At 44.3% G+C, this 12,326-nt stretch overlaps 1 protein-coding gene across 1 annotated transcript; it reads right to left on the bottom strand.

Annotated features, from left to right (window-relative positions):
- Nucleotides 1-1,252: 1,252 nt before the first annotated feature.
- ZNF367 (zinc finger protein 367) lies at nucleotides 1,253-9,751 on the bottom strand. The gene is made up of 5 exons (XM_084834092.1): nucleotides 9,120-9,751; nucleotides 7,923-8,073; nucleotides 6,451-6,570; nucleotides 4,093-4,231; nucleotides 1,253-3,817 (listed from the first exon to the last, which is right to left on the bottom strand). The coding sequence occupies exons 1-5, from the start codon at nucleotides 9,486-9,488 to the stop codon at nucleotides 3,583-3,585; spliced, it is 1,014 nt and encodes a 337-aa protein (XP_084690218.1). The 5' UTR covers nucleotides 9,489-9,751; the 3' UTR covers nucleotides 1,253-3,582.
- Nucleotides 9,752-12,326: the final 2,575 nt, after the last annotated feature.

The raw sequence follows: 12,326 nt of genomic DNA, 5'->3' as shown, positions 1-12,326 counted from the left end.
CAGTTGCTTTGGAACATGGGTGGGAGGGTGCTTTTGCACTCATGTCTTACTTGTAGGCTTCCCATAGGCATCTGGTTGGCCACTGTGTGAACAGAATGCTGGACTAGATGGACCTTGCTCTGATGCAGCATGGCTCTTATGTTCATGTTAAAAGGTTCAAAAATTAATGGTGTGAACAGAGTAAAGAATTTTCTTCTGTCATTACAGAACTCATTGCAACTCAATGTAAGTCGGTTAGTATTAAGACAATGGGCATTATCCTATACTGCCACTGCACCTCCACTAGGTCCGTTGTGCTAGCAGGACTTACTGCTAGCACAACATGAGCTAGTGATTATGATAGCAACCCTGGAAACACTCATTTCTGGATCAGGACAAGTCAGCGGAGGTCTGCACCCCTAATATAAGATTTCTTCCTGTGGGGGTTCTGCTACACAATATAAGAAACTGCAAATTCAGATTGTAGTGTAGGTGTAGTATCCAGTACTGTCACTCTGCCTCCGCTCATTCTTTTGAGCCAGCAGGACCAGCCACCTGTGAAACAGGAAGCTAGCACTTTCTAAAGCAACTCCAAAAATGAGCAGAAACTCATTTCTGGGACAGGTTAGTGGAAGTCCCTTCTGGGAGTTCTGCTGTCCTCCCCTGTTCAGGACAAAGTGTTTCTGGCCTTTCTGGATGCTTGAGGAACTGCTGGCTTTCCATTGGGCTAGCGGTGAGTCCTGCTAGTACATGGGTAGCATAGGATACTGCTCACAGTATTTTACAAAATATCACAAGTTGTAATGGCCACTATATTAAAGAGCTTCCTCTAGGCCTCTTTTGCTGGGGAGGTGAGGCTGCTTGTGAGCTTTAAGAGGCATCCACCTAACCACTGTTTGAATCCACCGTGATCAGATCTAGCAAGGTAGGGGTTTAAATCTATTTGTAACTGCCCCGCCCCCAAGCGCACTTTCAGAAATTTGGAAAGGTTTAACAGTATTTCTATATATTTCCCCAGCACTAGAACAATCTAGTCATTGAGAAAAAGTATGAAGCGCCAGAGGCTAAATAAAGGCTTTGAGGTACACATGCTGTTACAACACAACAGTTTTGTTTTTTTTTTGTATCAAAGAACTGCACTAACCAGTTTTCAATGCAGAAGAATCAGACACAAGAACTGTGCACACATCAGAACTTCTAGAAAGCTTTGAATGTGGCTGATAGTATCTCTAGGATGTAATATGAACCCATAGTACCATCATGAACACAAATACAAATTTGGCAACTTTTTATTCCAAGCTTATTAGAATTACAGCATTTTATCTCATGCCAAAAGTACAGCTTAATCATACGAAGCACAGAATTCTTTAACCACCACTTTTAAAAACAAATCTTTTCCACAAATGGTTAGTTGGAGTTTCTCCAAAGATGTATTTTATACATAATTGGTAAAGCAGCTTGATTTGCCTACAGCTAGGCAGAATGTGTTTTAATACATATTTTCAATATGTATTCAGTGTAAATAATACATTGAAAAGGGGTTTGTGTTCATGTACAACAAATTAGGCTTTGTTCTCATAATGGGTTGATGTAGTCATAAGTTTACTTCTATAATGGTATCAACTGGATTCCATGAAGTGCAAATGTCTTTCCTTGCGGCTGAACCAGCCTCAGAGGAAGCATCAAAATTGGGATTTTAAGGTCCTTAGCTTTATTTTCTGAGGATTTCAAATCAATATTTATGTAGCCAAAATGCCCAAGTGCTTTGTATTAAGGAAGCAGAGGTGCCAAACATATATAAAGTTAACAAGCCAAAAAGTGACAATTCTAAGATTCAGATCAATCAGCTGCACTATCTTCCCTCTTTCCAGCTGTTTGCCAGCATTAATACAGAATTTAAAGAATATATTAAAATGAAGTTGATCCTACAGGTGTAGGGTTGGATCCAGATAGCCATCTGTGGAAGGGGTGGGGGTGTGTGTTGAAGGCTGACTTTCTAATCCCTCCTCTCTCCACCAGCCCCCAGAGCCTCCCAAATATGTTCCCTTGAGTCAGGGCCCCTGCACACTGCAGTAAGCTGGGGTGAAGGGCAAGGGAGAGATCACAGAAAATCTGGCAGAGATGCCTTCTGTAAGGTATCTGGATTTAACCCATAATCCAGATAAGCATGGAAGTATCAACAAGGTATATATATCTTCATATTGCCAATCTAAGACATTAGTCATTAAACTTTAGACAGGGAAAGAACTTTCTTTGCTTATTTGCTGTGATCAGAAGGAATTCTAAGTCCAATGCCATCATACGAGGAGGTCATTTGGACAATAATCCAATTATTCATATACTTTTGCCAGTAGCTTTTAGTATTTTAAAATCGGGAGTACTGAACTTGCTCAGTCTGTTATGCACCTCTACTCATTTTGCTCAGGTAGCTATCAAGGCACATGCCTGGCATATGATAAATTACTTAAAACTACTAAGGACAGTAAGATGATCTGCTAAAACTTTATTTTCTTTCAGTGCTCAAGAGCACTAAGTGCTATTCTATATCTTCATTTAGGGAAACACTAACCCATACATCTCACACTTGCAACTACTGCTTGAAGCCTATTGTCCTAGTTTATAGCAAATATTTCACAATTTTATCAGTGACTGAGCTACGGTTAGTGAACACAAACTTGGCATGTAAATTTCAAATCAAGCAATAAGGTGGCGTTATGCAACAAGAAAACTATCTGCAAGAAAATCTTTTGAAGCAGTACTTTAGTGTTTGCTAATGAGCATCTTGTAAATATTCCTATGAACAAACCATAAATGCCATCGTCTAAGAAGTCTGAAAGAAATCCACACTCGATGTGATGTTACCATGCCTAGGATTTGCAAGACCAATCACTCAGTTAGAAGCGAGTCCAACAATGTGCAAACATTCCCAACATTCTATTAGGAACAACAAGTGCTACTCAACCAGGAGACTGCTGAGATCTCATTCCACAAAAATCAGTCTCCGTGTCAGCAGTCACAGTGAAGATTCTGAATGAAACATCACCCAGTTCTTCTATGCTGCTACAAAATTAAGACAGCTATTCTAGCATCCTTGTCAATAATGCTAGGTAAAACGTTACTGTTTACATCCAACATATTTTAAAAAACAACTGTCAACTAATTTATTTGCAAACATGTACCATTATTCCAACATGAGTTCAGAAAGTGCTTCCTGTGAGAACTGAATCAAAGAATGATTGGTATCCTGACTTTAAACACTTTCACATGGAGGCAAGACCCACTAATTGCAGTGACTTACTTCCACATAATTGTGATTAAAACAATAGCCCTAACCTTGCAAATCTAGCATTCTATAGCATGAGCATTTCCATTCTGCATTATACAATCTCGTATTTACAAAATACTTAAAAAGCTTTACAAATGACTTACAAAAAAGTGCAAAAATTCTCTTACCCCATTTTCTGAGGCAACAACATTCTTCATAAATTCTACATAATAGCAGCCTATGAAAGCAAATAAGGTGCTTAGCTTATGCTCAGGAGCTAACTGATTTAAGTACCAAAATGCAGTACATTTTGTTGATCAGCAGGTCCAGTTCTTGTATTACTGTCGCAAGGGAGCGCCAGCCAAGTTTGCAAGCTCAATGAGTGCCAGTGCCCCATGCAAGCGTTCACGCTGTTCTTGAAGCCGGCTACAGAGGGCTGAATGTGCAATATTTTTTTCCTCATCCTCATCTTCAGACTGAAGGTATTCCATGGGATCTTGCTGCTCCTGGTCAGGCTTATGAATAGTTTTGCTTTTCAATGTAGGAGTGCGCTGTTCTCTCATTTCCCAGTACCTATCAAGGAATATGAAATGCTGGCATATAAATTATCACAGGAACATTGTAGCCATCCCGCCCCGTAAGGATTTTTCATATTATGAAGATAAGGAAAGAGTTGGTTCATTCAAGGCAAAGACAACTCTGAGGTAACAAAGAGCAGGAAGCCCTTTAAAAAATGTCCTGATCAGTGTGGTATGAAATACTATAGAAAAAAATGATCAAGATAACGTTGCTTTCAAAACTAACTAGACTTCTCTATCCTCAATGCTATTGTTATAGAAAAGACTTACTTTGCCAGCCATTCAGCAACAGCCTTGTTGTCTGCACTTTGCTTTTTATTCAATCTATCTGTAGGTTCTTCTCTCCTCAGCTTTGCATATGGATGCTTGGGGCAATGACGATTTGCATGTGTGAATCTGCTTACACATCCTTATTTAAAGGGAAGGGAAAAAAACACTGAGCATGCAGACACAAAGCCATTACATGATCTTTCCTATGTATAAAACATTTATATTGGGCTCATAATATGTAATATAAAACCATGCACTAAGTTTGCATTTGTCTTAGTTTTATCAAGTAAAGACTAGTGGGCCTGGCAAGCAAAGTTTTGGCTAATGTGTTCTAGTCAACATGTAAAACTCAGGCAACTTCCCAGGCTCCCTCATCCACTGCTTCCAAATTTCTCTTCCATTGTTTTCCCCACACCACAGAACATAAGCTGTATGAGATACCTTCCTGCAGCCACACTTTTACTAGCCATGAATTCATTCCCCTTGTCATTCTTTCCTTCAAGCCATACTCTCCTTAGGTCAGAAAGAAGGGACTCACATGTGCACACAAATTTGTGTACCAAAATAAACAGAAAATAGTCCCATAGTCAGTGCTTTATGTGTACTAGGGTTCCTCAGGGTAAACTCTAGAATTCATTTTAAGTACTACAGAGGCATCTATGCATCTGAGGAACAATGCCTCTGTCCATGCTAAGAGTACATTTTCTGCCCTACTGAACTATAGCTTACCCACTCCATGCCCCCCACCCCCTTTACCATTAAAGATGCAGGCATGACCATCACACACTGGCTTGAGTCCTAGCACCTCTTTTTTTACAAAATAAACACTGCCCCCCATCTTCTTTGCTCACATCATGTAGGATCAGGGAATCCCATTTCTTCTCCACAAAAATTTATCCCTGGTTTCTCCCCCACCCCAATTTCAGTTCATTATAAAGGACCCCCTGCCCCCAATACACAGATGCCACCTTTCAGGGGCTCCACTCCAGATTTCACAAGCACTAACAACGTTATTTTCAGCCATCTTCCCACAACCCCATGTGCTATTCCTGGTGAGGCTTCATCTCTCCTGCTACATTACAAGATATAAAGTGACATTTTCCAAAACATATTTTTGTGTTTCAGAACTCTGTGCAAGTTCCAGCCAAAGTAAAGCACACTTGATATCACCAATTTCAGCTGAGAAATTTCAACTTGTTTAACACCCTCGCATTGATTTACTTTGGCTGGATCATGCCCTTCGTTTTCAAACTATTAGCAGTCTTCCTTCCACTTTAAGGGATTACTTCTTCTGATGTGTATTATATACAGGATGTTTCAAAAAGATGGACCAGTTTGAAATCGCTATATCTCTGCAACCACGAACCGCCCATGAATGAAACTCTTACCACTTGAAAGGGTGGGGTATAGAATTTCAAATGATTACCGCTAGATGCCTCTCTCAGCGCACAAACAGCACCGCCACATTGGCACCTGCAGGTTCAACGTTTTCTAAATGACACGCTGCCTCAACGTTGGATAGGCTGCACGGGACCCCAAGACTTGGCATTACACTCTTGGCCCCCAAGATCTCCAGACATTACACCCTGCGACTTTTTCTTGTGGGGATACGTCAAAGAAAGTGTTTTTGTGCCACCATTAGCAACTAATCTGGATGACCTCAAAAACAGAATCACAGCAGCGGTGACTTCAGTGGAAGAAGACGCTCTGAGAGGCGTTTGGGGCAAATTCAACTATCGTCTCGATATTGTCCGTACAGCAGGTGGAGGGCACATAGAGCATTTATAAAATGGTTAGTAAAACTTGATAACTCATTAAACGGTTTGTAACTTTTGGTGTAATTGTAACATGTTGTCATCACGAAATATACTGCTTTGAAATTGGGTCCATCATTTTGAAACACCTGTACATTTGTACTTCTGATTGTATTCACCAATATTGCTTTTAACAGCTCACCTGGTAGCCATAGGTGACAAGAAATTCCATGCAGAGGAGTAAGTGGGATAGCAGAGGAAGGATGGATCTCTGCCCCTCCACTACTAGTTTGTTTGGTTTCTGTGCTGGTTGTGATGGAAAGAAAGCCTAGTCTTCTGCTCCATCCCTCCTCTCCATCCTCTTCTTCTACCTGCTTGGTTGAAAACCTGGTGCTTTTTTTTTTTAAGACTAACCTGCTAAAAGGCTAGTATCTTGCAGAGCATGGAGGAAGGGACTTCCCCTCCTCTGCAGCCAACATGCAGAATGCTAGCATCTTAGCAGGTGAATAAAGAACATCTGAAGGCTAGTAACATTTTGGGCTTATTTACAAGGCTCTTACTCACAGCAGTTTATTTGAACAAAGGTGATTTTCTCATGGCTCACCGTTTTCTGCACAGACAAAAGGTTTCTCTCCTGTATGGAGACGCTGGTGTGTTTTAAGTTGCCCACTCTGAACAAAGGCTTTCCCACATTCTGGGTAGTCACACAAATAAGGCCTTTCACCTGGGGGGAAAAGTTGAACAACGATCATTTATACCGTCTGAGGTTTTCCAATGATGTGCTGTAGAAATTAAAGCACTAAAAGTTCCTTCTGGAACTGTGTTATTCTTGCCAGAGCTATAATGTTATCAAATTTTAAAATGTGTTTGTTTACTTCAAAAGGATGCTAAAAAAATTAAGGAACAAGAACGCAATAGAAACTACTGAAAACTTAGAATAGAGCAATTGCAAATGCCTTAGTTGGCATGCTACCTGGCCACAGTCATGCCCTAGTCATTTTGACAATTGATATAAGGCTCTTTTAGGACCCACTGGTTTCAGTCAGAGAAAGTTAAGCACATATTTAAATACACGCTTAAGGGCGTAATCCTATGGATGTTTAGACAGAAAAAAGGCCTCCAGTTCCTAGCTTTTCCCAGCCAGCCATGCTGGCTGGGGAATGCTGAGAGTTGTAGGCCTTTTCTCTGTCTAAACATGCACAGGATTGCACCCTAAGTCTTACAATGGCATTTAGAGGCACTTATCTACGTAGAGAGTGGCCAATAATTCCAAGAAAGTGTGAAGAACTTCAGAATGATTTGCCACTTCATTCTTTCAAGATATTCATGAAAGAGCAGAATCCACACAACCTACCCCTAAAATTTAATGAGAGTTTAAGGAAAAAGCAAAAATGCTAAACTTAACCCCCTAAAGCCAATGAGTAATCAGCCTATGCTGATTGTGGCCTATGATTGAAGTGTAAGCATAATTAAAAGACTGCTGTAGTCTTTCACACTGTAGTGAATCTATTGACACTTCAGTGTGCATTAAGTCACAGCCACCATTCCACAGATTACAGAATAGCAACAGAGTTAGAACCCAAATCATTAATACTTTGAAATAAATGGGAACTAAGTCAGTTATGGGTCTATTTTAGGTGTGACTAAATCTGGATCCAATCAACGGTTCATAAGAAAATATGGAACATCAGGGGGATTATTTGAGTCTTCCCACTAATTAAATACATGTACCACTTATAAGCAAGAGAAGAATACGAAGAAGTATTTATTACATGGTTAATGTGAGATAAGGTCTGTTTTCAGTCTTATTTTACTTTTTTAGTCAGAAATATTGAACTTAACTTTCAGCACTCTAGGAATCAAGTATTTCCAAGACATTTCTCCTGATTATATTATCAAACTGCAAAGCAATTTCTGTACTTGTATGGCCAGACCCTATCATGCTACCAAATTTCAGTATATCACATATTCCAGTTAGGTACTGACAAATGGATTAGCTTACTTTTACATTATTCTCCAATGACTGGACTGAAGGCCTGTGTTTGGCTTTACCCCTTGTTGACTCATTCCACTTACCAGTGTGAGTTCTTTTGTGTGCCTGTAAAGACTTCTCACGTGGGAAGACTCTGTTGCAAACATTACAGCGAATCCTGCTAGAAGAATGCTCTCCCTCATTTATTAGATCTCGGACTGTGTCTGCTCTTGGTCGGCCTCGTCTAATCCCATCCTAGTAAATGAACAGGCCATGATCAAAATACTGATGATCAAAAATACCATATAAAAAAAAGGGGTCAGGGGAAGCGCATAAGCCAGTGGAAATATTAGGTGCATTTCTTGGCAGCCCAAAGCTCTGAAATATATCACTGACCATTAATTAATACCTAAGTCTGCATTTGTGGTTCCCAGGAACATGACAACTTCCTCACTTTGTTAAGCACTTTACTCAAGACCAATTTGGCACTGGATTGTTTTGACTTCAGGTACTTTTATAAGCATACCAAAAAGATTACATTCAGATCAGTGACAGCCACGCTAGCTCTTGCCTTTCAGTGTTCCTCTAAAAGGAGGTATTAAATAGTTACAGCTTTTACAGCCACAGCCCTGAGTTACCACGTATTTGGAGGCAGAGGGCCTTAAAATACAGAGGGCCCTATCCTTCATAGTTTAGGATAGGGCTAGGCAACCCAGTGCCCTCCAAATGTTTCGGACTACGTCCCACAGTCCCTGAGCATTAGCCACACTGGCCTGTACTTATGGGGTTGTAGTCCAAAACATCTGGAGGGCACCATGTTGCCTACCCCAGGTTTGGGAAGAGCATCAGCCCAGCATACTACGGAAGCAGCCTGCTGCGAGAGAGGTTTTTTTTTTTTTTTAAAGGGCTGAAAGCGCGCGCACCGCATCAGCGACTTAAGGTCTACGGGGCGAGAATGGCGCTTGCGCTACCTGTCTAGTCGCGCGCCCGCACTGGTCAACGGTGAATCCCGCGTGCGCGCGCGAGCCAGCGCTCGCGGCCGACATTAAAAAAAACGAAATCTGGGTTTTGGCGCGCGGAGGTGTCGTCATCCAGAGCGTGAATCACCCGCGGAAGTGACTTAACTGTAAACCTCCGAGTGATTTCGGAAAGGGGGCGGGGTGGGGGTTGCTCGGACATTTTAAAAGGGCGCTCCTTCAAAGGAGCCCCATCCCTCAACCGTCGTCCCCGCCACGCGCGCCTTTCCCTGCCCCACCCCCGGCTGCCTCCCGTTTTAACCCCATCGACCCCGCCGCACTCACCCTCAAATGCCCGCTGCCCCCGATGCCGCTGTCCGGGCTGCCCGCTTCTTCGTCCTCTCCGCCCGAGCGCCCAGCCGCGCCTCGGGGCCCGCTGCCGGTCCCTCCTCCGCCTCCGAGCGGCTGAGTCGTGGCGGGCGGAGGGCTGAGGGTGACGTTGTGCGCGTTCTCCCCCCAACGCCACGGGTAGACCATGAAGTCGCTGAAGCCCGGGCTGGTGGGGATGGGCGGCGGCGCCGGGAGGCAGCCGGGACCCTCGCCGCCCCCGCGGGGCTGCTTGACAGGAGTGGTTTTGATGACAGAGACCAAGACACGCTTCGGGGAGTCTCCCGGGCAGAACATCACAGGTGGAGGGCCCGGCCGTTCAGACATCCTGCGCCAGCACGCTCCCCGTCACAATTCGATCCGGTGCTGCCGCCGCCGCTTCTGGCTCTTCCTCGGTGCCCGGAGGGGCGCCTTAGGTTTGCATGACAGAGAAAGCGGGAAGGCTCCCTCGTGGAGACACCGACCAGGCGCAGTCGCGCTTCGGTGCCCGAACTGATCGCGGCCTCTTCTTCCCCACGCCCACGCGCGGGCTCTCGCCACTAGCAGCCGCGACCCGCCGACCACCACCGAGCCCTAGACTTTCCCGCGTTACATTTCGCGCCTGGGCGGAACCAATCACCAAGTCGGGCGGAAACGTCAGGAGAGTGACAGACGCTCGAAGCCAATCAGGAGGGGGAGAAAGCGCCAGCTCCTCTCGCTTCAAAGGCGATCGGTTGAGCAAAAAGACGCGTCGGGTTGTGCCTAGCCGTATTCGGGTTCAGCCATTGGCTCACGTTATCCGACGGCAGCCAACAGAATTCGAAAATTGGCTGGAAGTGTAGGGCGCCGGCATCCCACCAAGGCCGGCCCCCAGCCTCCCTCGTGAAAGATTCTGGTTGGCGCCGATTGGCCCTCAGCTGAAAAGAGGCAGGCTCTGTAGTGCTGGCGGTTAAATGCGCAGTAAACATGCTTCGGGAGAGGGAGGGAGCTGAAGTGGGGCTAGGCGCGTTACGCGGCCTCAGGCGGCTGGCCTACCGTAACCGCTAAGCCGGGTTGCTAGGCGCTCTGTGCAGCGCACCATCATGTGATCCATTTAAAGAACGGGAGGGGTAAACAATAATGCCAGCTCCAGAAAGCGTTCAAGTTTACGAGAAATGCTGACGTTCTTTGTTGTTGTTCAGTCGTGTCCGACTCTTCGTGACCCCATGGACCATAGCGCGCCAGGCCTTCCTGTCCTGCGCTCCCTCCCGGAGTGTGCTCAAGTCCATATTCATTGCATCGGTGATGCTATCTAGCCATCTCATCCACTGCCGTCCCCTTCTCTTGCCTGCGGTCTTTCTTACAAACGCGCATATATGAGGGCACTGGAAATCCCGAGGGAAAGGCGCCCACTTTCACTTGCGCTCCACGTAAGCAATAAAGGAGCTCTGCAGTCTCACAGACTGTGCTTGCACACAACTTGGGCTCCAACTGTCCACGCTTAGACTTGGGACTTTCAGCTTTGATGCGCTTCCTCTGCAGGCTGGTTGGGGGAAAACGCAAGCCCGTGTTGATGAGGCGAGCTTGCAGCAAGACACCAGAAGACCCAACCCAGCAGTGCCCACGCCCGTTCTATGTCATTAATCTCATTGTGTAACCACATTCTTAATAATGAACGTTTCTATAGCGCTTTCAAGTATTTAAAGTTATTCACATGCATTATCAAGATATAATCCTTAAAACATCCTCCCCCCCCCCCTTATTATAGGTAGGGGTGCTGAGGTAAAAAGAGAAATGTCAGTGAGTGAGGCAGAGGCAAGTGGGGCTTCCTGATTTGTAGCTCTGCCCTTAGAGGGCATCCCATGCATGTTTAGACAGAAGAAGTCCTACAACATGCTGGCTGGGGAATACTAGGAGTTGTAAAACTTTTTTCTGTCTAAACATGCATAGGATTGCCTCCAAGACTCTAAGCTACAAATCAGGAAGTCCCTTATTTGAATCTTGCCTTTGCCATGAACTCACAGGCCATTTCTCTTTGAGCTTCAGCACCCCCACCTGCAATATAGGGGATAATAATACTTACCTTAACAGTGTTGTTTTAAGGAGTATGCCTTGATAATTCATGTGAAGCACTTTAAATACTTGGAAGTGCTATAGAAATGTTCATTATTATTAATAGCATATTAAAACATCTTAGATATTTCTGGTTATATGTCTGCCTGGACATTTTCAGCACTTTGCTGTAGTGAGGAAGGGCCTTATGCTCCCCCCCCCCCTTTTAACGTGCCTTACTGAGAACTTAATTAGGCATGTAGGTAGCAAGAGATTTGGAGAGCAGCATAATTACTGACATATTTATTACTACATCCAATAGCAATCAACATCCATGTATTGGCTCACCCATGTAATCCTCCTCCACAGCTCAAGGGGGAAGGTTTCTCCTCTCCCATTAACTCAGGCGTGGGGGTTTCCCCTTTCCTCTGGCTGAAAGAGAAAGTGTGCTCCTTGGCTTCCAAGTTGCACAGTGCCTGCTTCACATATCCAGAAGGAATGTGTTTTTACTAATACAATCTGTATTATCTGCTCAGTGAACATACCTTTTATTTATTTATTTATATACCGCCAATAATGAACTTGAGCACACACCGGGAGAGAGTGGAGGACAGGAAGGCCTGGCGTGCTATGGTCCATGGGGTCATGAAGAGTCGGACACGACTTAGCGACTGAACAACAACAACAACAGTACCGCCAATAGCTGAAGCTCTCTGGGTGGTTCACAAAAATTAAAACCAAAAAGCACACAATAAAACAATATAAAATATAAAAAAAATTAAAACCACAGTATAACAATGCAACCAGAATAAAACCAGAGTAAAACCTAGCAGCAATGCAGAGATTTAAAATACAGATGTAAAACAGCAAAGCTAATAAGCTAGCATGCTAAAATGCCTGGGGAAATAAACAGGTCTTCACCTGGCGCCGGAAGGAATACAATGTAGGTGCCAGGCGAACCTCATTATGGAGGTCATTCCACAGCTGGTGTGCCACAGCAGAAAAGGCCTTCCTTCTAGCAGCCACCCACCTCACTTCCTTTGGCGGGGGCTCATGGAGAACGGTTGCTGAGGATGATCTTAAGGTCCGGGCAGGCACATATGGGAGGAGGTGATCCTTCAGATAACCTGGCTCCAAGCCCTTTAGGGCTTTGAA

Source organism: Heloderma suspectum, chromosome 2 (assembly GCF_057233095.1).
Source record: "Heloderma suspectum isolate Gila_16-S chromosome 2, 16-S_ref, whole genome shotgun sequence".
Lineage (NCBI taxonomy): Eukaryota > Metazoa > Chordata > Lepidosauria > Squamata > Helodermatidae > Heloderma > Heloderma suspectum.
The sequence above is the reverse complement of the archived record's forward strand: the minus strand, read 5'-3'. Positions and strand labels throughout refer to the sequence as shown.